This window comes from Lissotriton vulgaris, chromosome 11 (genome assembly GCF_964263255.1).
Source record: "Lissotriton vulgaris chromosome 11, aLisVul1.2, whole genome shotgun sequence".
NCBI lineage: Eukaryota > Metazoa > Chordata > Amphibia > Caudata > Salamandridae > Lissotriton > Lissotriton vulgaris.
In genome coordinates this window covers 352,020,190-352,047,249 of record NC_141699.1, presented here as the reverse complement: position 1 = coordinate 352,047,249, position 27,060 = coordinate 352,020,190, and the positions used below count along the sequence as shown (strand labels likewise).

At 45.5% G+C, this 27,060-nt stretch overlaps 1 protein-coding gene across 1 annotated transcript in view; it reads left to right on the top strand.

Moving 5' to 3' along the window:
* LRRC74B (leucine rich repeat containing 74B) overlaps positions 1–27,060 on the top strand; it is a 323,752-nt gene that overhangs the window by 124,989 nt on the left and 171,703 nt on the right. The window contains exon 6 of the mRNA XM_086943322.1: positions 3,287–3,396. Coding sequence (XP_086799448.1) covers positions 3,287–3,396 — 110 coding nt within the window. The remainder of the gene's footprint in view (positions 1–3,286; positions 3,397–27,060) is intronic.

Sequence of the window (27,060 nt, the reverse complement as noted above, 5' to 3'; positions counted from 1 at the left end):
GGTCTTGCCACCTTAATATTGTGTCTGTCTTGAGCCGTCTACTGAAAGACATTAAAAAGGAAAGCAGGGTCATACCCTATGCGAAGGCATATTGAGTTAGAGAGCGAAGGAATTACAAACATATCTTGGCAAAAGGAGAGTGCAAACAGGAAATGAATAATACGACATATTGTTTACCTGAGTAAATTATAGAACTAGTGGTGGACTGAAGGTCATATTTGTCCAAGGGAGGAGGGTGTAGGCACTGTGTTCCAGCAGGCCTGTCAAGTGAAAAATGGGTAGATTGCGGTCTTATAATTGGGTACAGCTAATAGAACATAGAAAAACGTTTCTGCATAAATTTACATAGTTGTGTGTGACCATTGTAAACATAGTCAGAGATATTCAGCCCCAGGTTGTAGGTCCAATTGCATGAACCATATTAAGAAAATAGTGATGAAGAGGCTATTTTAGTTTACTGGATAAGGGTCCTTGACAGAAAGATAATTTCCAAAGTCTAAGGAAACCTTTTGTGAGAATACAAATCCCCTTAACTAGAATACATTGATGGGCAGTAATAACCTTAGTCTTAAGCAAAGACTAAACCTACTGGAAGAATAATCCAGGAAAGGACCTTTACTGGGGGCCAATACTGCATATGATACTAACAGAGGGGATGAACAGGTTTCAAGTTGGTATTCAAACTCACCGTTCCTGGTAAAACGGCCGGCGCCCATCCACAATTCCTGTTTTCACTCTCCTTTTGCCAAGATATGTTTGTAATTCCTTCGCTCTCTAACTCAATATGCCTTCGCATAGGGTATGACCCTGCTTTCCTTTTTAATGTCTTTCAGTAGACGGCTCAAGACAGACACAATATTAAGGTGGCAAGACCGTTTACACCACCCAGGAACCCTGATAAGCACTGCCTTCATCGCTCATTAGCATGCTTACAGTAAGTAGATAGTATTAAAGGAACGCTAGATTTAATGACAGGGATTCTAATGCCCCCCCTCACCTGCTGCGAAGTCATATCAAGCACTGCCAACTTTGTTGCCTAACAACACAATGACATATTTCAAGATGGTTATTTTTCCATTTTCATGTCCCCGCTAAGGTCCATCTTTGTTAAATCGACATTGGAATGAACTAATAAACAACAGGATTACAGTATCCGGGAAGGCGACCCTTGGACCCCGGTTCCTCTCACATTCTCTCCATAAGCGACGTATCATAAATTCAAAGGTAAATGAGTATTGGGCTCTGTGTAACATTGGTATTTAATGCTAGGCGTAGTTGGATCCTAAATTTCTTTGGTCTCCTTCTTTTAATATATGACCGAGTCTGCTTCAGTGACAATCAACAATACTAGGCTTCTAATATGGAATTAGCCCAACCCCCACACTGGGTTTTCTCTTGCTGTGTTCTCCTCATCCATTTTTCTCTTTCTCTTATTCTGGTCCTCTTCTGTGCCACATGTACATACATAGGCCTAGCACACACCGCATGCCGTTTGTACATATCCATCTCCCGCTTGATGAAATCGCATGTTGGAAATGCAAACAGTCTATGAATTGATCCCCTGTAACTGTAAATAATGCTCATTTTAACTGTAAATAATGTTTATACACTTGTACATATCCCTAGGCTTATATGTATTCCCCTGCTGATAGATTGTCTGTGGGCTGACGCCTTAAGATCAATGAATACATAAGCTCCATGTCTATCGTTGTAATGTTTTTAATATGTTTGTTGTTGTACATGTTGTTAGATTGGATGTTGATCTTTGTATATAGAAATTGATTGAATGTATATGTTTTTTACCGACAGCCCTGAAGAAGTCCCAGCTTGGGACGAAACGCGTCGGCTGTATATGTTTTACTGCTAACTGAAAATAAAGATTAAAAGAAGACCATCAACATCTCTTTGAGAAATATTTCTTCATTGTGCTTAAACACCATTTGAACTTATTGTTTTGCTTTTTGTGGTGCACCTTTGCGGTTGTTTTATCATCACCACCCCTTGTTGACAAATATTAGTGCATCACGAAAAAAGTAGATAATGCAGGGAGAAGAAATATTGGCAAAATAGCAGAAGATTGTACAAGATTGTTGGGAGTAAAAAGAATATAAATGGTATGATAACCCAGACGAGGATATGAAACCCCCCCTGCAGGTGCTTTCAGAATATTAGAAGGCCAACCTAATTTACTTGTTAATTGAACTTTCCTATTTGAATTGTATGTATCTGTAATCACTCTTTTTTTTTCAATTAATTTCCATGTCTCGTTTTTCAATTAATTTCCAGACGTTGGTGTCTTTTTCCATAATTTTTTTTTTATTAAGTATCCAGTTCCATCACACTTAAAGCAAACCAAACTAAAGTGTTTCATCCCTTAGAAGGACTTAATCCTTAGTGGTGACAGTTGGAAATGTGCTGAGCCGCAGGGAGGCTGCTCCTGGTGGGGCTGGAATAAGGGCTAGAATGTGGACTGTTTTACATATTTACCTGGAACCAATAAAAAAGTCCACTAGACTCAACCTGGCTACCTGTGTTTACCTGTATATGTAGACACAACATAGTGGTTTTTAAAAAGAAGAAGGAAACAAAGTCTGCTGCAGAGACAGATAGAATAAAGAAATTGTAGTCTGCGATAGAGCAAGATTATTGGTAACTCTGCATGAGAATAATTGTTGATATAGTTGAAGTTAGATTATAAGGTTGTGGACGAAGATAACAATGTCTGAGCCTGTTGATAGTGTTTCTTGACCTTGCTCACATGTAGGTAGATTTTAATGTTCTGATTCTTGCACCATTTAGGGAAGAACAAGCCCTTGTATAGCTTTTCTGCAGAATGGCTGTAATGCTGATAGGTGATGATAATGAGGTAATATTCAAATTGAAACAAAGAGAGGCCAAAAGGAAATATAAGGATGTTGTGGCAGAGGTCATATACTGATCTTTATTATTCCTCTGCCTCACCATTGGTGTCAACGAACCTCCCATCAAATACATGTTATTTTCCGAGGTGTACAGCCCTGAATAGAAATTGCATCACATTACAGGACCCTGGTCCTGTGACCTCCTGTGTTATGACATCACCGAACCTCTTGATGAAATCTTTTTATCATTATGTTAAGAATGTTTACATCCCTACTGTTTTTCCCCTGCACTCTGTTGAATATAATTTTTAAGTTTTACCAAATGTTAGAATATTGCAATCACTTCTGGATCAGAACCCTGCGAAGTGGCCGATTTTGAGCTGGCTTCTGTGATGAGCTTCAGTTTTCTTGTCTTCTTATTTAAGGTGAAACCCTTGGTGTTGCACTAGCAGAAAACACTGGGATGAAGGAGCTGAATTTCAGCTGGAACTACCTGCGAGGAAAAGGAGCCATTGCATTCGCCAAAGGCTTGGGGGTAGGTTCTAAGTATACTCGTTTAAAGATGTGTGTATGTGCGTGGGGGAACGTTTGAGTGTTTGTATGTGTGTGTGTGTGTGTGTTGGGGGTGTTCTAAGTGTATTAAGTATGCTCATATCAAAGCGTGTGTAAATCAAGCAATCAATCAATCATTTGTAAAGGACACTACATACCCGCAAGGGTCTCAAGGTGCTGGGCGGTGGGGGGAGCGCTACTGATCGAACAGCCAGGTCTTGAGTATCCCCCTGAAGGTCAGCAGGTCTTGGGTCTGTCGTAGGCTCAGTGGGAGGGTGTTCCATGTCTTGGCGGCGAGGTGGGAGGATGATCTTCCACCGGTGGTTGTTCTTCGGATGAGCGGGACGGTGGCGAATGAGAGATCAGCAGAGCGTAGCTGGCAGTTAGGGATGTAGAAGGAGAGCTGTCTGTTGAGGTAGGCTGGGCCGGTTTTGTGGAATGCCTTGTGTGCTTGGGTGTGGAGCTTGAAGAATATCCTCTTGTTGACGGGGAGCCTGTGCAGGTTTCTCAGGTGGGGGGTGATGTGGCTGTGGCGTGGAATGTCGAGGATCAGTCGTGCCAAGGCGTTTTGGATGCGTTGTAGTCGTTTGATGAGCTTGGTCGGGGTTCCCGCGTAGAGGGCGTTTCCGTAGTCAAGTCTGCTGCTGATTAGGGCGTGGTGACTGTCTTTCTTGTATCTGTCGGGATCCATCTGTAGATCTTGCGGAGAATGTGAAGGGTGTTGAAGCAGGAGGAGAAGGCGTTGACTTGTTTGGTCATTGAGAGCATTGAGTCGAGGATGATTCCCAGGTTGCGTGCGTGGTCGGTGGGTGTCGGGGCTGCCCCCAGTGCCGTCGGCCACCAGGAGTTGTCCCAGGCTGAAGGGTTGGAGCTCAGGATGAGGACCTCCGTCTTATCCGAGTTCAGCTTCAGATGGCTGGTCTTCATCCAGTCGGTGACTGCCTTCATTCCTTCATGGAGGTTGGCTTTGGCGGTGATGGGATCCTTGGTGAGGGAGAGGATCAGCTGAGTGTCGTCGGCGTAGGAGATTATGTTGAGAACATGCTGTCGGGCTACGTGTGCGAGCGGGGCCATGTAAATGTTGAACAGCGTCGAGCTGAGGGAGGATCCCTGGGGTACGCTGCAGATGATCTTGGAGGCTTTGGAATGGAATGGGGGGAGGTGGACGCTCTGGGTTCTGCCGGAGAGGAAGGAGGGGATCCAATCCAGAGCCTTGTCTCGGATCCCTGCGGCGTGGAGGCGTGTGCATAGTGTACGGTGGCAGACGGTGTTGAAGACGGCAGAGACGTCTAGTAGGATGAGTGCTGCGGTCTCGCCATTGTCCAGCAGGGTCCTGATGTTGTCAGTGGCGGTGATGAGGGCAGTCTCGGTGCTGTGGGTGCTGCAGAACCCTGACTGGGAAGGGTCCAAGATTCTGTTTTCTTCGAGGTATCGGGTTAGCTGTCTGTAGATGGTTTTCTCGATTACCTAGGCCGGGAAGGGAAGCAGAGAGATGGGCCAGAAGTTCTTGAGGTCTCTTAGGTCTGCCTTAGATTTTTTTGAGTAGCACGTTGATCTCGGCGTGTTTCCAGATCTCTGGGAAGGTCGCGTCTCGAGGGAGAGATTGATGACGTTGCGCAGGTGGGGTGCGATGGAACTGCTTGCTCTGTTGAAGACGTGGTGCGGGAATGGATCTGACGGAGATCCGGAGTGGGTTGTGCGCATGGTCTTGATGGTGTCATCAATGCTAACGCTGGCCCAGGCTAGCAGGGGGTCGTGTTCGATGGTGTGCGGAAGGTCTGTTGTGGTGCTGTCTGTTGGGGCTGTCTGGGTGTTGAAGCTGTCATGGATGTCTGCTATCTTGCGGTGGAAGAAGGTGGCAAGGGAGTAGCACAGGGCTTGCAACGGCGGGATGTTGTTGGTGTTGGAGCTGGGGTTGGAGAGTTCCTTCACGATGTTGAAGAGCTCGTTGCTATTGTGTGCATGTTGTCGAGGCGGCTTTGAAGGAGGTCCTCTTGGCCGCCCTGATGAGGTGGTGGTGGTTGCGGATGGCGTCCTTGTGTGCTGCGTGGCTGTCCGGAGTTTGTTCACTGTGCCATTTCTTCCCTAGTTTCCGGCAGGCTTGCTTGGAGGCTAGGAGTTCTGGGGTGAACAAGCTGGCCCTCTTACTGGTGTCTCTGTGGGGGGGTTTCTTCAGCGGGGCGAGGGTGTTGGCGCAGTCCTCAATCCAGCGTCTGAGGCTGTGGGCAGCGTCGTCGGTGTTGGAGGTTTCGGTGGGTGGGCTGAGAGCGAGGTTTGCGTGTAGTTGGTCTTCGGTGATTTTGCTCCAGCAGCGGCGGGGGATCTGTTGGGTGCGGTGGTGTGTGGTGGGTTTCTGGAAGGCGAAGTGTATGCAGCGGTGGTCGGTCCAGAGGAGTTCGGTGGTGTGGCTGACAGAGAGGTGTAGGCTTGAGGAGAAGACGGGGTCGAGAGTGTGGCCGGCGGAGTCGGTGGGTGTTGTGAATAGTTGCTTCAGTCCGAGGGTAGCGAGGTTGTCGATCAGGGTTGTGGAGTTGTTGTCATTGTTGTTCTCACGGTGAAAGTTCAGGTCTCCGAGGAGGATGTAGTCGGTGGAGGTCAGGGATGTGCGTGCTGATCAAGTCGGCGATGGAGTCGCTGAACTGGGGGTGGGGTCCGGGGGTTCGGTAGACGTGGGTGCCTCTGAGGGTGGAGTTAGGATCTGTGTGGATCTGGAAATGCATGTGTTCGGCGGTGCTGAGCGCGTCGTCGGAGCTAGTCGAGATCCTGATGCTGTTCTTGTGGAAGATGGCGATTCCTCCTCCGACTCCGTTGGTGCAGTCTCTGCGGGTGATCTTGTAGCCGTTTGGGATTGCTATGGCGATGTCGGGTGCGGAGGAATCGTTAAACAAGGTCTCTGTTAGGAAGGCGACATCCGGGAATGTTGTGTCGAGCAGGCTTCAGAGCTCGACGGCATGCTTGCGTGCGGAGCGGGTGTTCAGTAGTATGCATCGGAGGTGGTTGGGGTCTTTCTTGGCGGGTGGTTTGTCGGCTCTAATGCTGGTGTAGCTGCAGTTCAGGCAGGTGAAGGGGCCATGTATGCATTTTGGGGCGGCCTTGAAGCAGGTGTGGCTCCGTCCGGAGTTGAGAGCATGCAGAGTGCTGGGGTCATAGTGGCGGTGGTCGTCGTGGGGTGTTTGGGAGCCAGGGGTTCTGGCACTGGGCGCCGTCCAGGCGCAGACAGTCGCAGACCGGCTTGCCTTAGGCGCATCAACGGCGTGGCCGCACAGCAGCTGGCATATATGGGGATGTGGGAGGGAGGAGCAGCTGGGAGGTGGGAGGTGGGGGCAGCGAATGGGAAGTGGGCAGTCAGGGGGGGTGCAGGGGACACAGTGGCGAGGGAGGTGAGGGACAACGAAGGTAACAGAAGGAAAAAGGGCACAGAAACGAGGGAAAAACTAGTGGCACACAGGGCAGAGGGGCACAAAAAAAAGTGGAACAGAGGGCAGAAGGGCACAAAAAACGAGTGGAACAGAAGGCAAAAGGGGCACAAAAACTAAGGAAAAACGAGTGGCACAGAGGGCACAAAAAAACGAGGGGCACAAAGGGCAGAAGGGCACACAAAACGAGGAAATAACGAGTGGCACAGAGGGCAGAAGGGCACAAAAAACAAGTGGAACAGAGGACAGAAGGGCACAAAAAACGAGTGGAACAGAAGGCAAAAGAGGCACAAAAACGAGGGAAAAACAAGTGGCACTGAAGGCAGACGGCCCAAAAAACGGGTGGAACAGAAGGCAAAAGGGGCATGCACGTTCCAAAAAATAAATATTTTTTGCACACCCGTCCCCCCTCCCCATAGATGCCAGCTGCCACAGGGCCTCTCACCCAAGGGACCAAACCGAACTGAAGCAAAGAGGTCATAGTGAAGAGCTCCCAGGAGCTGCACCAAGTTGTTATGAATCCCCATGTCAATTATTAGCTCCCAGAGCTTGGACTTCACCATGTTGTTGAAGGCACAAGACAAATCCAACAAAGCCAGACAAATGGAACCCCACCTTCCTTATCAGCAGGTACAGGTTAAAACATTTCTCTGATGTGCCTCGTCAATCACAGAATCTGTACTGAGACAGTAGCCCCAACCCAGTCAAAGAGAAGAGCCCAAACCTTTCTACTCCCCAACGTAACTGCGGAGTCCAGTAACAAAATTGGCCCATAACAATCTGGGGACTGGAAATTGTCCTTTTTGAAGACAGGAACAATAATGGTAAAACGCCAGGATTGTGGTGGGCCCGTCCTGCAGAGGACATTAAAACTGTTACAGAGTAATGGGGCCCAGAGGTCCGGGTCAACTTTGTAAAGGTCCATTGGCACCCCATCCTGACAGGGAGCTTTTCTACTTGGGCTTTTAGCTATTGCATCCCTTACTTCTTCAACAGAAAACGATACTGGTAAGGGATAGACTACCTTCTACTCAATAGCCCAAACAGTCATAGACTTTTTAAAAATACTCAACCCAAGCTTCCTGACTTATGGTGGTGACAATAGAATTTGATTTTATCCCCACTGTCTTGATGTTTACTATGGCCACCCAGAAGGTTCTAGCATCATTCAACCTACAGGCCTTTACCAAATCTCCCCAAGACTCATCGTGTAGTTCCTTCCGCCTAGCCTTTATCACTTCCTTGTAGGCCTGCCGATAATTATGTACTTTCAGAGCATCCCTTTGGTTGACCTTTAAGGCCTCATGCAGACACCTTAAGGCCTTTCTGCAAGCCTGGTTCAACCATTTAAATGCAGCAGACATTGATTTGCTGGATTTTGTCAGTTGGCCACTCACCACTAAACCTAATTCTACAAAGTGGGTAGACACTAGATGAAAATAAAGAGGAGGCTTGAGACAAGCAAGCATCAAGGGTAGGTGGTTGAATCATAATTTCTCTAGAATAGTAGCCATGTCCACATTCCTCCAGACCAAACACTGCCCTTGCATCTTGGTGTCTAGGGACTGTAAGGTCAAAATAAGCAGGTCTCCCTCCCTCTTTGGGATACATAGTTCCACACACAGAGAGTTATGGTCACTATGAGATCCTTCATCTATTTTGGCTCTCATGACCCAGGCGCCAAGCTCCTGATTAACAAAAAAAAAATCTATCAGGGTAGAACACTCCCTCCCTCTCAAAAGTTACCTTAGTTGGGTAAAGGGGGGGGGGGCATAGATTTCAATTGCATTCAGGAGATTGTGCAATTTAATAACTTGATAGAGAGCCTTGCCCCCCCTATCTCAGGGTTGACTGTCATTCCTGATAGAAAGGCTATCAATCATAGTTTGGGTATTCTCCACTTGTGTAGACCCCAATTTTACATAAATATCACCCTGAAATATACTATTATAGCCAATATGCAGGGATGCTAAGATTTCCTCAAGACCAAATATAAAATCAGACCGCACTTTAAGGTTGTTTATATGGTAGGCCTCACACAAACCATCATAAAAATGTATTAAACTGATAGACAAACTATTAGGCGATGTGGTTAAAAGGGCTTAAATTAAGTGGCTGTCATAGAGAATTGGAGTGACTTTACAATCCAGGATGATCTTAACCCATTAGTTTAGGCCCTCCTTGGCGCATCCAGCAGTGGAATGCGCTGTGGGGACAAAGTAGGAAAGATAACCGCCCAAAACAACTTCATCCTAAATAAAGCAATATCATGCATATGTATGGTGTGTTACCGCTACAACGCATCTTTTACAACGCGTTCCGTTACAACGCGATTTTTACATCGCAAATACCATTACAATGCATGCCATTACAACGCATGGCATTACATAGCAGATGCTATTACAACGCATGGCATTACATCGTAAGTATTGGTAAGTATTTAATTTTTTTTTTATTTTATTTAATATTTTATCATTGATTTAATTATTATTAATTATTTAAAAATATTTATTTCGTTTTTAAATATTATAAATTAAATATATTAATTTAAGTATTTTTTAAAATAAGTATGAGTATAGGAGTATATGTTTTGGGGTACTGATGTATATGTTTTGGGGTGTTTGGGTATTTTTAGGTTTTAGGTTTTTGGGGTACAGGGGTGTTTTTAGGTTTTAGGGCAGTGTTTGGGTTTTGGGGTACAGGGGTGTTTTTGGGTTTTAGGGCAGTGTTTGGGTTTTGGGGTACAGGGGTGTTTTTAGGTTTTAGGGCAGGGTTTGGGTTTTGGGGTACAGGGGTGTTTTTAGGTTTTAGGGCAGGGTTTGGGTTTTGGGGTACAGGGGTGTTGTTAGGTTTTAGGGCAGGGTTTGGGTTTTGGGGTACAGGGGTGTTTTTAGGTTTTAGGGCTGGGTTTGGGTTTTGGGGTACAGGGGTGTTTTTAGGTTTTAGGGCAGTGTTTGGGTTTTGGGGTACAGGGGTGTTTTTAGGTTTTAGGGCAGGGTTTGGGTTTTGGGGTACAGGGGTGTTTTTAGGTTTTAGGGCAGGGTTTGGGTTTTGGGGTACAGGGGTGTTTTTAGGTTTTAGGGCAGGGTTTGGGTTTTGGGGTACAGGGGTGTTTTTAGGTTTTAGGGCAGGGTTTGGGTTTTGGGGTACAGGGGTGTTTTTAGGTTTTAGGGCAGGGTTTGGGTTTTGGGGTACAGGGGTGTTTTTAGGTTTTAGGGCAGGGTTTGGGTTTTGGGGTACAGGGGTGTTTTTAGGTTTTAGGGCAGTGTTTGGGTTTTGGGGTACAGGGGTGTTTTTAGGTTTTAGGGCAGTGTTTGGGTTTTGGGGTACAGGGGTGTTTTTAGGTTTTAGGGCAGGGTTTGGGTTTTGGGGTACAGGGGTGTTTTTAGGTTTTAGGGCAGGGTTTGGGTTTTGGGGTACAGGGGTGTTTTTAGGTTTTAGGGCTGGGTTTGTTTTTTGGGGTACAGGGGTATTACGACTTTATATAAATTAAATTAATTAAATTAATTTTATTTAATTTAATTAAAATAATAACTATATTTACAATTATTAATTTAATTGTATTAATAAACGATTATAATTAAATTATATTATTTAAAAATGTTTAATTAATTAAATTCTTTTAATTTTATTAAATATAATTATATTATGTATTATTTATAACTTAATTAAATTATAATTATATTTATTGTTATTAATTACATTATATTATTTTCTATTTATACATTTTTTATATATCATTAATTATATTATTTTAAATATATTAAATTAATATCAATTTTAATATTAATTAAATTACTATAATTAAATTAATTACTGTTTTAAAAATGTTATATTATTTTTATTATTTTAAATTAAATTAACTTTATTACATTTTTTTAAAAAAAGATATACTTACCTATACTTACGATGTAATGCCATGCGTTGTAAAAGTATCTGCTATGTAATGCCATGCGTTGTAATGGCATGCATTGTAATGGTATTTGCGATGTAAAAAACGCGTTGTAACGGAACGCGTTGTAATACATCGCGTTGTACTGACACCAATCCGTATATAAATATGTATATAAACTAAGCACCCAGTCATCATAGGCCAATTTACAGGCTAAGCCTGCCACATTCCAAAATAGGATATTCCTATGTGCCCCCCTGAGGGGTTTGAGTATACTCGTTGGTTGCATGATCCCCACTGTACTGTTGTGAGTGCTAATTAAGTCCTGGGTGGATGAATTAACAACAAAAAAAACAGGCTCCTTGGGACAGGGGGTAGTTGACACATTATGGAGGCTGGGTAAATCATTCTCAGACTGGTCACCTAAAGGGGAGAAGCGGTTACAAACCGACACAGATAGAGTGAGGCCTGCTTGCTAAGTTTCTATAAAAAACAAGCATTGGCATAGCCAATAGGTCTCGCTTTTGGGACCTTATAAGTGTTTAGCCATGCAACTGTTGGTGTTGTTGCACTAAGGATATTGTGCTGCATACCTAAATACTTATAAGGTCCCAAAAGCGAGACCTATTGGCTATGCCAATGCTTGTTTTGTTCTTGGTGAGGGGCGAAGTTAAGCAGGTAAGACTTGCTTGTATTGCACACATTACACACTTATAGACATTCATATTAAATGTACCAATTGTTAAAACCAAGGGAAGTTAAACTGGTTGATAGAATATCAATGGAAAGCAATAGTCACCTTTACAAACAATTAACATTTCACAGTTGTTACTATAATCACCTCCTTTTTTGCTCAATCTATGTTAGTATGTGTCCAAAAGGGGTAATTTCCCCCCCAATAGCCAGTGGAAACCATGTAGATACATTCTTTAAAGACAAGATAGACGTAAACAGTGCTGCAGGCCATGCCATGCCAAGACTACTCGAAACCGACCCTACTCACATAGCGGGTCATACGTTAGACATTGTATGCACCAACTTTAAGGATACGTACGTCAATGAACTAATTCCTGTCTTATGGTCAGACCATGTAATAATCAAATTCACTATCAAAATAAATGAGTCCCTACAGATTCACTCTAAAGAAAAAAAGCTGAGTCGCCCATGGAAAAAGATCAACTTAGAAATGTTTACGAAAACGTTTGCCCCCCCGAAAGTAACTGAGGACACAGTGCTTGACAGACTGGTCTTAGACTTTGATACTGCAATCAGTGAGACTCTGGACTCCATAGCTCCTAAACGCCTAATAAACTGTCCGAAACTGAAATCGCCCTGGTTTACTGATGAATTGAAAATTATTAAACAACTCACCAGGAAAGCCGAACGGAAATGGCGTAAATCAAAAAACATTGATGAGAAATCACACTATAAAACTGCCCACAAAGAATATATGAACAAAATCGCCGATGCTAAGAAAAGCTATCTTGGGGAAAAAATTAAAGCAGCTGGAAACTCACAGAGAGAGCTTTACGCAATTGTAAAAGATTTTTCAAACCCAATGGCCTGCCAAAAGGTCATTCAGGAATCTCAAGACTGGGCCGACGAACTAGCCACCTACTTCAAAGACAAAATTAACACAATTCATGAATCATTTCCCACAGAAACAGGCACAATTAGTGAGCCATGCCATGCCGATGCCTCCACTATAAATCCCATACAGCAAAATTTAGCCGATTTCGGAACAATCACGGAGGACGAAGTAGCCAACATACTAAAAAAGGCCAAATCAGGTTCCCCCAATGACCCAGCGTCCGCACCAATTTTAGCCAAACTAGCACCTGCCCTGACTCCCACATTGACCTCTATTTTTAATATGTCCCTAACGCGTGCCTTGTTTCCCACCCCCTGGAAGGAAGCCATTGTGAGGCCAATCCTTAAGAAAAACAACGCAGACCCCAAGCAACCGGTGAACTACCGCCCCATATCTTTGCTACCACTCTTTGGTAAATCAATGGAATCTATCATCAATGCAAAACTAGTAAAATTCCTTGAAAGACACTCGCTACTAGATTCCTCTCAGTCAGGTTTCAGAGCTTCCCATAGCACTGAGACCACACTGATAGAGGTGGTTGATAATATCCGGCTGGCACTAGACTCCAAACAGTCGGCTGTTCTCATCCTGCTAGACCTTTCGGCGGCCTTCGACACCATCTCCCACAGAGTTTTATTAAGACGGCTGGCGGAGATAGGTGTCGAGGGCCAAGCCCTGGGCTGGATCCAGAGCTATCTCACAGACCGTAGCTCTAGGGTCAAATCAGGACCTTTTTCATCAGATGCCATAGATAACGACAAGGGAGTGCCCCAGGGCTCAATATTAAGCCCAACCTTATTCAACGTCTACGTATCACCATTGGCCAAAATAATTAGGGACTTCGGTTTCGACACTCTGTCGTATGCCGATGATACCCAAATAATTATAACCCTTGGCTCTGACCTAGCAGCGACCAAAGTGAGATTCAGGAATTGTATGCTAGAAATAAAAAGCTGGATGACCAACAACTTTCTAATGCTAAACGCAGGCAAATCCGAAATAATGCTTTTCGGAGCGGCCAAATCCATCTGGTCCCAAGAATGGTGGCCACCGGAACTTGGACCCTGCCCATCTCCAAAAGACACTGTTCGGAACCTGGGCTTCATCCTCGATGACAAGCTGTCCATGGCCCCCCATACGAACAAATTAGTACATACCTGTATAGGCCTCATGAGGAGCCTGAGGAAAATATTCAAATGGCTGCCCTTGTCCTATCGTAAACCACTGATTCAAGGCTTAATTACCAGCCGCCTTGACTATGGTAACGCTCTCCTTGCGGACGCAAACGAGGGCACACTAAGTAAATTGCAGACACTTCAAAACGCAGCAGCCAGACTGACCCTTGACCTACCCCCACGCACCCCCTCTGCCCCTTGCCTCAAAAAACTGCACTGGCTTCCAGTCCGAAAGCGCATAAGATTCAAGATCTGCTGCCTACTGCACAAATCTTTGAATGGACAAGGCCCGAAATATTTAAAAAATAAACTTCAGGAATATTGCCCGGAAAGAACATTACGATCTTCAAATAAATATCTCCTAAAGACACCAAGAGTCCGCACTGTCAGAAATGGAGACAGGAGTTTCTCGAAGGTGGGCCCCACGGCATGGAATTCCCTGCCCATGGCCTTAAGATCCAATCAAAATCACAAAATCTTCCGAAAAGATCTCAAAACTCTACTATTCAAGGCACCAGCATAACAACTCCTCTCTCTCGCATGACTCATATCCTCTGCCAGCGCTGTGAGACCTATCGGTAATATGTGCGCTTTATAAAAATAAATACATACATACATACATGTGTGGCAGCCTTCTGGCCCTGTGTCTATCACGTGTGAATACCCACCAGTGTTTACACCCCTCTTACTGTATATATTCAGTATATGAGGTTTCCTTTGCCACAATGCCTGTCATTTTTTTTAACTACCTACCATTAATGCCATACAAATTAATGATTGTGTTTACCTGGTCTGAATAGGTTAAACTCCTGGTCATTGCTACTGGAGGATCTCTCCACCTATTAGATAATTTTACCTGAGTGTGTTTTCCCTCTTATCTTCTCTTTTATCCCCACCCAGGCACCTCGTGGAAAGATCTACTTACAGAGGTTGACAGTCTACTCTAGGGAATATTTACTAGGGTACACCACAAGCCTGACAGGGTTACCACCTTGTAACCCTCTTTCTTTTCCTTTCTTCACTGACGTGCACTTTTCATATTTCTAGGTCCTGAAGAAAGCGACTGTTTATTAGGACTTACCTAGAGTGAAACATGTCGACCTTGTGATTAGTTACACTGGCACATTGAGCCCCCGTAACTCACTAACCTGTCGGTTTATTAGCCTACCAAGGACACCACAAGAATAAATAATCCTACAGAGGATGCCCATTGGTATTTTGAACTTTCCTTGCACGCATCACATCACTATTTTTCACTGAATCCTTTCCCTTACCTGTCCTGCCCCCACACCTGCATGCACCATACTGCGTGTTCCCTTTTAAAAGATCTCCGCAAAAGAGACCCTTCGTGGGCCCGTCAGACATTGCAGCACCGGTCTGATGAGAAGCACTAAAAGCCCGATGATGGAGCATGATATCCTTCTGGGTGTGTGAGGGCGAATAAGAGGTAATGTAGTTCCGTAGTTTTGAGGGTCTGAGGTTCGGTAATTCCGAACCCGTTCAATAAAGGTCGTCGGAAATAGACGATTTTGGTGTCAGCGGACCGCAAATCACGAGTGCGCTGTGTACGAGTGTTTTTGTCTTAATCAATCAATGAGTACACTACGTATTAAGGGATTTCGTCTGAACCCTCGGGTTCCATTTTGTGGACGGCAGCCATTTTGTGTGGTTGCCCTCACATAGGCCGATGACTGCGGCCGAGCGAGTCCTTGGGACACGTACACCTTAGCTGACTTCTGAGTGACCTGGCCGAACGGACTCCCTTGCCCGAGGCTGACCTCGCTGAGCCAGTTCCTTGTTAAGCAGCTGGTCAGATAAAGATCAAAGAGCAGGACATGCCGAAGTTTACAGTACACTGCACCCACCTTTCTATCTTGCTTCCAATCTGTTTCTGCTCCTTCCTTTACGACATAATCACTGATTTGGGCTGAGGTTTTATGATGGGTTTGTCCGGCCTGATCGAACAGGATATTGGAATGTGCTTGGTAATTTCTGGTGGGCTGGACAACGGAAAATGGGATTGTCGTCATGCGCTACTTTTGAAATGTCACATTGTCATTGGTCAGTTTGAGTGTAACCGATGCTACTTTGGAATGTGATTTTTGGCATAAAAGACCATGTTCCGCTCGTTGAATTTGTGCAGTCTCTAGCGAACCACCTGTGTGTGCTTCGTAGACCTCTGTTCCTGGTTGCAGCCAATAAACTTTGGTCTTTGACGTCATCAAGAAGTGCCCCGTGTCTCTGTTTGCGGAGGCAGGGGAACTCGAAGACAACAGGCGTTTTCCCTGGCACCGCTGGGTTCTAAAACCCGGTTCTTCAGTTGCCGCCCAACGTGGGGTGACTTTAGCGGTACCCGTCCAAGCCCAAAGATCGTGGAGAGCTTCGTGTGGAAATTCTGGAGGAAGGCCTGCCACTTCATCGACCCCTGTATGTCGTCGTGGTCCGAAAGTCTTTGCTGCGAGGTTCCCCGCTTTCCGACGGCTACGAAGTACTGCTGCCCTGACTGTCGCCCTGTCTTGGAGCCATAGACGATTTGTAGAGCGAGACGATAGACGGGTCTTCTGGTGACGCCATCAACATTTCAGTTAAGTATGAGTGGAGCGTCTCCCAGTCCTTAGTTTGTTTTGTATCCCTTCGAGGATCGCTTTGATTTGGTACCTGCAGGCCCCAAAGCCAAGGGACTCGTTTATTCGCGAGACTATTGTTTTTGAGATTTCCCTTGAAGTTTGAAGCTAGACTAGTGAGCGAAGATGCCTGGTCTTAGCAGTCTTGGAAAGTTATTTGGTTGTGGTTGTTCTAGGGATTCCCGGTTGGAGGATTCGTGTTCGGTTCCTCCGATTGGAACTCCGACCTATGAACTTTACGTAAAGCATGGTGTGGGCCCCATCGGTTATAATGACATCTGGGTACAATATACGAGAAAAGACGGTGTCCTACAGTGGCCCCGTTATGGTAGCTTTGAAACAGAGATTTTAGACAATCTCGAAGTTAAACTGTTCAAGAAGAAAGCCCGGCCGGCAATGTTTGACTCTTTCCGCATATGGTGCAAAGAAGCCAAACAGAAAGAAATTAAATTAGCAAAGAAGAATAAAAGAGAACGAGGTTTGTCAATGGTGCAAGCTGCTATTGCGTTTAGGGATAATGAGGAAGAGCAAGAGAGCGAACAGATGCTTAGGGTTAGGAAGTTAGCGGTAGATAAGTGCTACCCGGTTTTGCCATCTAAAGAGCAGGAAGAGAAGAAAGATCTTGCGAAAGATCCTTAGATGTCGCATCTATTAAGTTCCCCACCCCCTTATGCACAGAATGCTATGGCACCACTGCCGCCAGTTGTAGCTGTGCAACCTCCGGTTGCTTTGCAACCTGCGATTCCTCCACAGCCAGCTCCTCTTCCGTTGGCTACTATTCCTTTGGCGCAGCCTTCTCAAGGGCCGCCAACTTTGCCTCCTCCTTTGTCTGCTACTCCTACGCCTCTCTATAATACTCCTTCTGTTCCGACTTTGGATTCTTCTAATGTTGTTCCGTCTTCTCTTATTCTGTCACCTTCTCCTTCTACTAGACAGAGAATGACTGCTGCAGTTTCTAGTTTCTTTTCTCCTTTGTTGTGATCATTGGGTACGTCTCCTGTTGTCGAGCGTAGACAATCACGTAGTCAGTTGCCTAATGCTAGTAATGAACGTACGGTTTTGGATCACATGGCGCGTAAATGGGTTACGTATGCTACACAGTATGATCTTGAGGGTATTATGGATGTTTTCCATCAATGGGAAGCACCAAAGCAACGGTATGTCTTTGAGATGATATGCGTGTTCCTTCATGAACAATGGATTGACGAAGTAGGTAAAGCTCCTTCTGAGTTGTACCGAATATGTTCCGAATTTGCGAAAGGGACCATTGTGGGTCCTCTCGAGATTCAGACAGCAGTTGTGAAGCTATTGTCATTTCATAGTGGCACTCCTTCTGAGTGACTGTTTGAAACTGATTCGTCAGTTAGGAGAGCAGCGCATCAATATCCGATGCGTGAGGTTTCTCCAGTTTGGAGACCTGCTGATCCTAATGCTGCTCCACCTGTTGTTGCACACTTTCAGCGTGTCTGGGTACATGTTCCTTGGAAGCGTGCTGAAGTCTTAGCGCTTAAACAGACTTTGCCTGATCCGCGCAAAAATCCGGCGGGATATTATAAAGAGTTGACTTGAATGTGGGTTTGTGTGTCATGAATTTGGCAGATATAGATATGTTGTTTGGGAATGTTGTTCCACAGCCTATTTGGGGGAAGATTCGTCACACAGATCATGCACATGAATTAGGTGACACATGGGCACACCTTAGAGATGCCGATAATAGACAAGTAGGTGACGCTAAGCCTGAGGATTTGATTACTGAACTCCCTGATAGAATTATTGCTTATATGAACACTCTAATGCCTGAAGTGCGTGTCAATTGGGACAAGTTGTCTGCGTGTAAGCAGAAGAAAGATGAAACGGTGTCCGACTTTTTCACGCGATTTGAAGAGACCTTTGTAGACCATAGTGGTCAGGACATGGCTACTGAGGGTGGCCAGAGATTGTTTGTCGATAAATGCACACATAATTTGCTTCCCGAGTTGTGTAGTAAGTTGAAAGATTCTGAGAGTGCTTGGGCTGTTTCCACGTCAGCGCAGATTTTAGCTATGGCCCAGTACTATGAAAATAGGCACAAAGATGACGTAGAGAAAGCGGATAAGAAGACTAAGGAATTGAAGACTAAAGTTCTTCTACAACAAGCTTATCCACCCCGTACTAATAATCAACGTGATTATCAGCAGAATCAACAATATTCGAGAAACTCGCAAAGGAACGAGTCTTCTCAACAACGTTTTCCTTATGGGCCTAATCAGTGTGCGTATTGCAAAGAAGAGGGCCATTTCAAGAATAGTTGTCCGGTTTTGTTACAGCGCACAAATGGTGCTTCTGGTGTGAGAGGTCGAGGTGCTCAACAAGCCCCTAGAGGTAGAGGTCGTGCGTTCTTTGCCTCAACAGAATTCTATGAATAGTTTTGATCAGCAGAATGGTGCGTCTGGTAGGACCGCTCAGTACTATACGGATGATTACTACATCAAAGGTGAGGAAGTGGATGGTAATGATTGCTAAGACAGCCATTGACAAAGAGAGGGAGTTGTTCCAGTTCCAGTAGATCAGAGTGGACCTTATGTTGAAGTGATTGCATCAGGTGTGTCAGGTGTGTCAGAGCCTTTTCTGTTGGATACTGGTGCTGCGAAGAGTTCTATTATGCACTCTAAACTCCCTGGCGCACCTTTGTCTGGCTTTAAGAATGTTTCTGTAGGTTTTTCTGGCGCCCCGGTTACGAATCCGATTTCTACTCCGTTGCCTCTTTCTGTTGGACCTCGTCGATTTGAAGCACCCCTAATTTTGACTACAGGTTGTGGTGAGAACTTGTTGGGATTAGATTTGTTGAAGAGATTGTATGCGACGCTGTATTGTTCTCCGTCAGGAGTACATCTTACGTTGGGTGAGAGAGTGATCTCTTCAATGTATATATCTAAAGATTCGCTTTGGGCTATTGGTCCAAACGATGTAGGCCTCTTGGATATTCCGCCATATGTTGTGACACTGAAGGCGAATGCTCAGTTACCGCGTATTCCACAGTATCGTATATCGAGTGATGGTGAGTGAGCACTTTTGGCAATCATTTACGATCTGATCGAAAAGGGTGTGATTGAGGAAATGAGAGGTAATGTATGCAATAGTCCGGTTTTGCCTGTTCTGAAGAGAACAGATTCTTCACAGCCTCCTGTATATAGGTTCGTGATCGATCTTCGCGAGGTGTACAAGATCGTTGTTCCGCAATTCCCTGTTGTACCTGATATCACCGCTTTGTTGACTTGGATTCCGGCTACAGCCACATGGTTTTCGGTGATTGACTTGAAGAATGCTTTCTTCAGCATCCCGATTGCGAGAGTCCATCGATTTATAGCCAAGCTTTGAAAACGCAACTTGATTTGTTGGTTTTGCCAGATGGTGCTGCCCTTATTCAATATGTTGACGACTTGCTAGTTGCTGCCGATAATTAAGAGATTTGTAGAGAGGCTACTTTGTTGCTGTTATGCCACTTGTCTGATTTTCATCACAAAGTTTCTCTCTCCAAGTTGCAATATTGTCGACAAGAAGTAACGTACTTAGGTCACCTCTTATCGAAGGAGGGAAGGAAACTGACCCCAGAAAGAATTCAAGCTACTGCGAAAATGAGTGTGCCTACGACACAGAGAGAAGTACGTGCATTTTTGGGTATTACGTCGTACTGTAGACAGTGGATCCCTAATTTCTCCTTGTTAGCGAAGCCTTTGATAGCTCTTACTGTTAAGGATACTCCAAATCCTATTCCTTGGACTGACGAATGTCAGAAGAGCTTTTCAGAATTACGCAATGCGTTGTGTTCGGCTCCTGTGTTGGGTACCCCCGACTATAGTAAGCCTTTCACATTGTATGTCCACGAGAGAGAGGGATGTGCATTGTCAGTGTTGACTCAACGGTTCGGCGATAAGCAACGTCCATGTGCTTACTTTTCGTCGACTTTGGATCCGGTAGCATGAGCGTTGCCGAGTTGTCTGAGAGCTACAGCAGCAGTGGCTGTTTCGAATCGACAATCTGCTGGTTTAGTTATGGACAATACATTGATTGTAATGGTTCCACATGCAGTGGATACCTTGTTGAATCGTATCAAGACACAGCATTTAACTAGTGCTCGGTTGTCGGGTTACGAATTGACCTTGTTAGCGAGTCATGTGCGCATTAAGAGATGCAACACGTTGAATCCAGCCACGTTGTTGCCGATTTCAGCTGAGACAGATAATGTTGAAGAACAGCATGATTGTTTCCTTAGAACTGAGGAAGAAACGAAAGGAAGGATAGACCTTAGGGATACTCCTCTTCCAGAGTGTGATGGTACTTTATGGGTTGATGGTTTGTGCTTTAAGCTGCCGAATGGTGATACGACTGCGGCATATGCTGTTACGACTTTGCCTACGATTGTTAAAGCTGCACGTATCCCACATAATTCAGCGCAAGCAGCAGAGTTGATTGCATTAATGAGAGCATGGTTGTTGGCAAAAGGAAAACGAGTGAATATGTACACTGACAGCCAGTATGCGTTTGGTGTGGCTCATAGTTTTGGACGTTTGTGGCGTGAACGTGGGTTCCTGACTTCGCATGTAACGAAGATCCAGCATGGACAGTTGGTGAATGAACTTCTTGAATCACTTACTTTGCCATTGCAAGTAGCGATTGTGAAATGCAGTGCGCATAAGAAAGTTACGGATGATGTTGGTCGCGGAAATGCGTTTGCGGATGAAGTCGCGAAAGAAACTGCGAGAAATGTGATGAGCCGAATGCATGTTGCAGGTCCGGCGAGATGGGTTCCAGAGAAAAGTATGTGTGAAGATACGATTGAGAATGTGAAATCCATCCAAGCTGAAGCTACAGAGAAAGAGTTGAATGAATGGAGAGAAAGTAAGGGTAGATTGGATTTGAATGGTTGTTGGACTGATTTGTCTGAGCATCAAAGATGGTTGTTGCCCGACGCGTATGTGCTTCCAGTTGTTACGATGGCTCATGGAATGGCACATATTAGCGTGAAAGGGATTTGCAAGATGTTGGCCCCGGTTTGGCAGAATGCAGGAATTCCCAAATGTGCAGAGAATCTGGTTAAGAACTGTATGGTGTGTTTAATGTACAATCCTGGTAAGGGAACTCCAACCGCAGCTGGTCATTTTGCTCCTCCTACGTAGCTTTGCAGCTAGATTTCATCCACATGTAGAGGTGCAACAACCTGAAATATGTGTTGGTGGTTGTTTGCTCCTTTTCTAGATGGGTGGAAGCTTACCCTTTGAAGGACAATACTGCCTTGTCCACAGCGAAAGCCCTTATCAAAGAGTTTTTCCCTAGATTTGGATTGCCAAGAATTATCTGGAGTGACAATGGGAGTGAATTTGTGGGTCAAGTGATGAAGAGAGTATGTGAGGGATTAGGAATTAGGCAGAAATTCCACGCTGCAAATCACCCCCAATCAGCTTGTTTAGTCGAGTGCTATAATGGCAATTTGAAATTAAAATTGGCCAAAATTCAAGCGAGCTCTGGTTTACAATGGCCAGATGCTTTGCCTTTAGCCCTTTTGTCCATAAGAATGACTGTGCATTCACGAATGGGTTTGAGTCCGTATGAAGTCGTGTTTGGTCTGCCAAGACCGACAAGGTTCAGTGAGCTTGAATACCCTGTGTTACTTGATTACTTGTATGAACTGACGGCTAAACTGCGTTTCTTACATCAACAGGTTCACGATAGTCTGCCACAGGCTTCTGAAGATCCAAGCCACGCCATTGAACCCGGTGCCTGGGTTTTCGTGAAGAATTTTCAGCGGAGCAAGAACGAGCAGCCCCGCTGGATAGGACCGCACCTGGTCTTATTGACTACACGTTCTGCAGTTCGAGTGCAAGGCAAGAAGAACTGGATCCACGGCGTACACTGCAAACGGGCTCTGTTGCCCTTACCGTACGACCGGTGGGTCCAGAAGGAACTTCCAGACTCTGAAACCGAAACTGTGCCACGGTTTTTGCCATTCAGCGATGCCCGTTGTAGTTCCGTGAGTTTGTGGGTCTGGTTCGGTGGTTCCAAACCCGTTCAATAAAGGTCGTAGGAAATAGACGATTTTGGTGTCAGTAGACTGCAAATGACGAGTGTAGGGTGTACAAGTGTTTTCGCATGAATCGATCTATGAGAACACTTTGTATTTGGGGATTTCGTTTGAACCTTCGGGTTCCATTTTGTGTGTGGCAGCCATTTTGTGTGGTTGCCCTCACATAGGCCGATGACTGTGGCCGAAAGAGTCCTTGAGACACGTATGCCTTAGCTGACTTCTGAATGAACTGGGAGAACTGACTCCCTGCCCGAGGCTGACCTCGCTGAGCCAGTTCCTTGTTAAGCAGCTGGTCAGATAAAGATCAAAGAGCAGGACATGCCCGAGTTTATAGTACACTGCACCCACCTTTCTATCTTGCTTCCAATCTGTTTCTGTTCCTTCCTTTACGACATAATCACTGATTTGGGTTGAGGGTTTTATGATGGGTTTGTCCGGCCTGACCGAACAAGAAATTGGAATTTGCTTGGTCATTTCTGGTGGGCTGGACAACGGAAAGTGGGATTGTCGTCATACGCTACTTTTGAAATGTCACGCTGCCATTGGTCAGTTTGTATGAACCTAATGTTAATTTGGAATGTTGCCCGAGGCTTGATTTTTGGCATAAAAGACCATGCTCCGCTCATTGAATTTGTGCAGTCTCTAGCCAACCACCCTTGTGTGCTTTGTAGATCTCTGTTGCTGGTTGCAGCCAATAAACTTTGGTCTTTGACGTCATCAAGAAGTATCCCGTGTCTCTGTTTGCCAAGGCAGGGGAACTCGAAGGCATCAGGCGTTTTCCCTGACGCCGCTGGGTTCTAAAACCCGGTCCTTCACCGTTTGATTGGAACGAACACTGAACAAGAAAGCGACGATCTTCTGCAAGAAGCTGTGCCTCCTTTGAATCGATTAAACACTACCGAGCCTGAACTTTTGTTTAGGGAACAGACATTGCCTGGCAAAGATCGTTATAATTTGCGACCGAGAGTCATGGACAAATAAAAGATAGATGAAGTTTTTATGATTTTTCTTTTTTGCAGGTTAACTCTCCTCCGAGGAACTACTCATTTTTGTTTTTCGTACCGCCATCTGGGTTCAGCTGTAGGGTCACGGTAGAGAAGTCTTTGGAGTGCAAGCCTGAGACACTAGGTCGAAGGTTCTGGTTGGCCTAAGGGAGTTGCCCTGGGTTGACAGAGGCATTCCTTAGCATAGAACACCCTACCACCGCGAGCAGCATATTTCTTTTTTTTGAAAATCTTTATTAACATGAAGATATCATTGACATATACAATATCGCAGAAGGATGCAAATTGTCCCTACTTCACATTAGACTGGTATTACAATATGGTGATACGTGTTCGAACAAGTAGTGAATATAGTTCCAACAGATACATGGAGTCATAGCAGCAATTGGTCTCAGTACAGTATTTGGAACGATACTAATCCGTCTCAGTTCTAACTAAAGTAACCCCTTCTATACTGAACTTCATGTTCAGCCATGTGTGTAAGTCTTTTTAAAGGTATGAACACTGAAAAAAGAAAAAGATAAAGAAAATCAACGTATTTGTCATCGTGTAACGTGTGTCTCCTGTACACCCCCACATCTAGCAGCCATTTAGGTTATTCACAATTCGGTACCTGAACCAGCATAATCGTGTGACAGCATGAAGAAGTAAATACCCACCCCCCTAATCATTCTCCTCCTCGGAATCCAAATCATCGTCCTCTGGCAAAGGTTCACAAATTTCTCCTCTATAAATGTTCCAGGGAGCCCAGATCTTGTTCCATTTCCGGGGGCACGCCCTGAGCACATACACCGCCCTTTCCGTCACCATCAACAAGTCCATATTCTTGGCCCATCGAGCTGCCGTAGGTAGTTCTGGAACACCCCCTTTTTGTGCTATGTCTCTCTTGGCTACTGTAATGGCTAGCGTGACCCACAACAGTCCATACCTGTCCAAATCATTGGGGTCCCAAATGTTCAACAAACATTTTCGAGGTTCAGGCAGGACAGACACCTTAACTGCTTGAGAGACAGTACGCATAATTTGTTTCCAGTACTCTTGTATCAGCGGGCTTTCCCACAGGGTGTGGTACAGGTTCCCTTCCTCCCCGCACCCCCTGAGGCAAAATGGGTGTGGTGTGCGCTGTATCCTGTGCAGTAACGTTCTCGTGTAGTAGACTCGGTGCAGAATTTTGAGTTGTACTAATCTGAATTTCGCCGATATGCCCACTTCCCTCGGCGAGGCAAGCGCCTCATTCCATTCTGTTTCATCAACCTCCCCTATGTCCCTTACCCATTTCTCCTGAAGGTGTAATGTGGGGTCCGCCAGATTATTGACTAACTTTTTATATGTAAGAGAAGTAGCACTCTGGGGCATATAATCCGTCAGTAGTCTGTCTTCCAGTGGCGACGACTCTGGGAGATCAGTGCCTGTTGGAATTGCCTGGAGTAGTGCGTGGCGTATCTGTACGTATCTAAACATCTCGTTGGGGCCTAAACCATACTGCTGTTGAAGTTGTGGTAAGGCGATCACTGTGCCTTTCTCCCACAGGTGCCCTACCGTGGAGATTCCTATGCGGTTCCACTGTGCAAAACCTTTACATGATCTAAGGTTTCCCAATGATTTTGTATCCCACAGCGGTGTCAGTCTGGTAAGTTTTCCTGCCCAGCCCAATCGTGCTTGTGCTTTGTGCCATAATGCAGCTGTGTGTTGCGTCGGGCCAATCAGTTTTCTAACCTGGGATTTGTTGTATAAGACTGAAAGCATGCCGTCTGTTCCAAGTTGAGACCAGTCCGCTTTATACGCCGGGTCTTCACGTGGGGTATGAACCCATTGATTAAGTATCTTAAGTTTGGCCGCCCAGTAATATAATTGTACATTGGGTAGTGCAATCCCTCCCTCGTACCAACTCTTCACCAGTTTATCATGGGCGATACGTGCCGGGCCATTATTCCAGAGTAAGCTGGAGACCAGCGCCGCAATCTGCTTAAAATAGCGCGGTGCAACCAAATGAGGGGTATTTTTCAAGACATATAAAAACCTGGGGAGCGCCATCATTTTGTATAAAGCCGCCCTTCTCAGCAGGGTCAGGGGCAAAGTCGCCCAGTGCTTAACGTCAGCACGCAGACGTTCTAGAGGTGGTTTTAAATTTGCATCAAAGAAGTCAGCGGCGCTTCCCGTAATGAAAATACCCAAATATTTAAAGGAGGTTGTCGTTAAGGCCAAGGGGCAGTCCTCCCGCAACAATGGCTCCGGGCCCTTGAGCACATATACCACAGATTTCGACCAGTTCAAGGTATAACCCGATGACTCCCCGTGTGTGTTACAGAGGTGCAGTAGGGCAGGGATTCCGTTGTCGGGGTCAATCATGTAGATGAGCATATCGTCTGCATATAGGGAAATCTTATCCTCCCACCCCTCCTCCCACTTGATACCCCAAAACAGCGGCGTTGTTCTAATCAGGATTTCCAATGGTTCAAGCACCAGGGCGAAGAGCAAAGGAGACAACGGGCATCCCTGTCTAGTCCCCCGCCTCAGTGGGAACGACGCTGAAATATGTCCATTTGCTACCACCTGCGCCACCGGTAACGTGTACAGCAGGCGTACCCATGCTCTAAATTTAGGTCCAAAGCCCATACGAGTAAGCACTGCGAATAGGTATTCCCATTCCACTAGGTCGAAAGCCATTGTGGCATCGAGGGAAAGGATCACCGCTTGCTCAGTAAGAAGGTGCGCACGCGCCATCACCCCATGGACCCTCCTTAGATTCATTGCCGTGCTCCTGTGGGGCATGAAGCCCGATTGGTCGGGGTGTATTAGTGTGTGAAGATGTTGTGTCAGACGGCTGGCCAGGATCTTAGCTAGGATTTTAGCCTCCACATTAAGCAATGAAATGGGGCGGTAGGAGGTGCATGCAGTCGGTGGCTTACCCGGTTTAGGTATAGCCACTATGGTGGCAGTACGCTGGTCAAGCGGCAGTGTCGCCCTATCAAGGCTGTCAGTGTACATATTCAGCAATGGTTTACTGAGCATAGGGGCCACTGCTTTATACCATTCCACAGGCAGGCCATTGGGGCCTAACGCCTTACCAGACTGCAAATTTTGGATCGCCAATTGAATTTCCTCTTCTGAAAGATCAGTATCTAAGTCTTGCTGTGCCTCTTGTGCGAGTGCAGGGATGACAATATTCTCTAGGGAAATCATCTCCGTCTGTGCAGTGACGTCACGGTCTGGGGTGTATATGTCCCGAAAGTGACTTGCCAGAGTGTGTACGATTTGTTCAGGGTGTGTCTGTAGTTGACCATCGTGCGTGTAAAGTCTCTGTATGCCTCTGTTACTACCCCCTCTCTTGTCCAGCCACGCCAGCATTTTCCCGGCCTTGTCTCCTACATCATATACTCTATGTAACGTGTTTGCCTGATGACTTTGGACGGTTGTTTTGAGATGATCTCGGTATTGCTGTTGGCGGAGCTGTAATAAGTGTGCCGTTTCCGGTGTGGGATTCGACATGTGAGCAACATTCGCGTTGTGAAGTGTGAGTTCTAGTTCCGTGAGTTCTCGTCTAGAATCCCGTTTGTGACCCGTTATCGCTGCTATCGCCTCCCCCCTGAGGACTGTTTTATAAGCCTCCCAAAGGACAGAGGGCGAGGAAACGGTCCCTTCATTTTCAGTGAAGTATTGCACGGTCGCCCGTTTAAGTTTTTTCCTTATCTTAGGGATTTTCAAAAAATTGGGATATATTGGGTATGTTCTCGCACACTTCTTTTCTTTAGTGGTAAGTGATAGAGATATCGGAGAGTGGTCAGATATACCCCTTGGCAGGATATCCATTTTATCTATCGATCCTAAACCCACTCCCAGGAATAAAAAATAGTCTATACGTGAAAGGCTATTATGAACAGCAG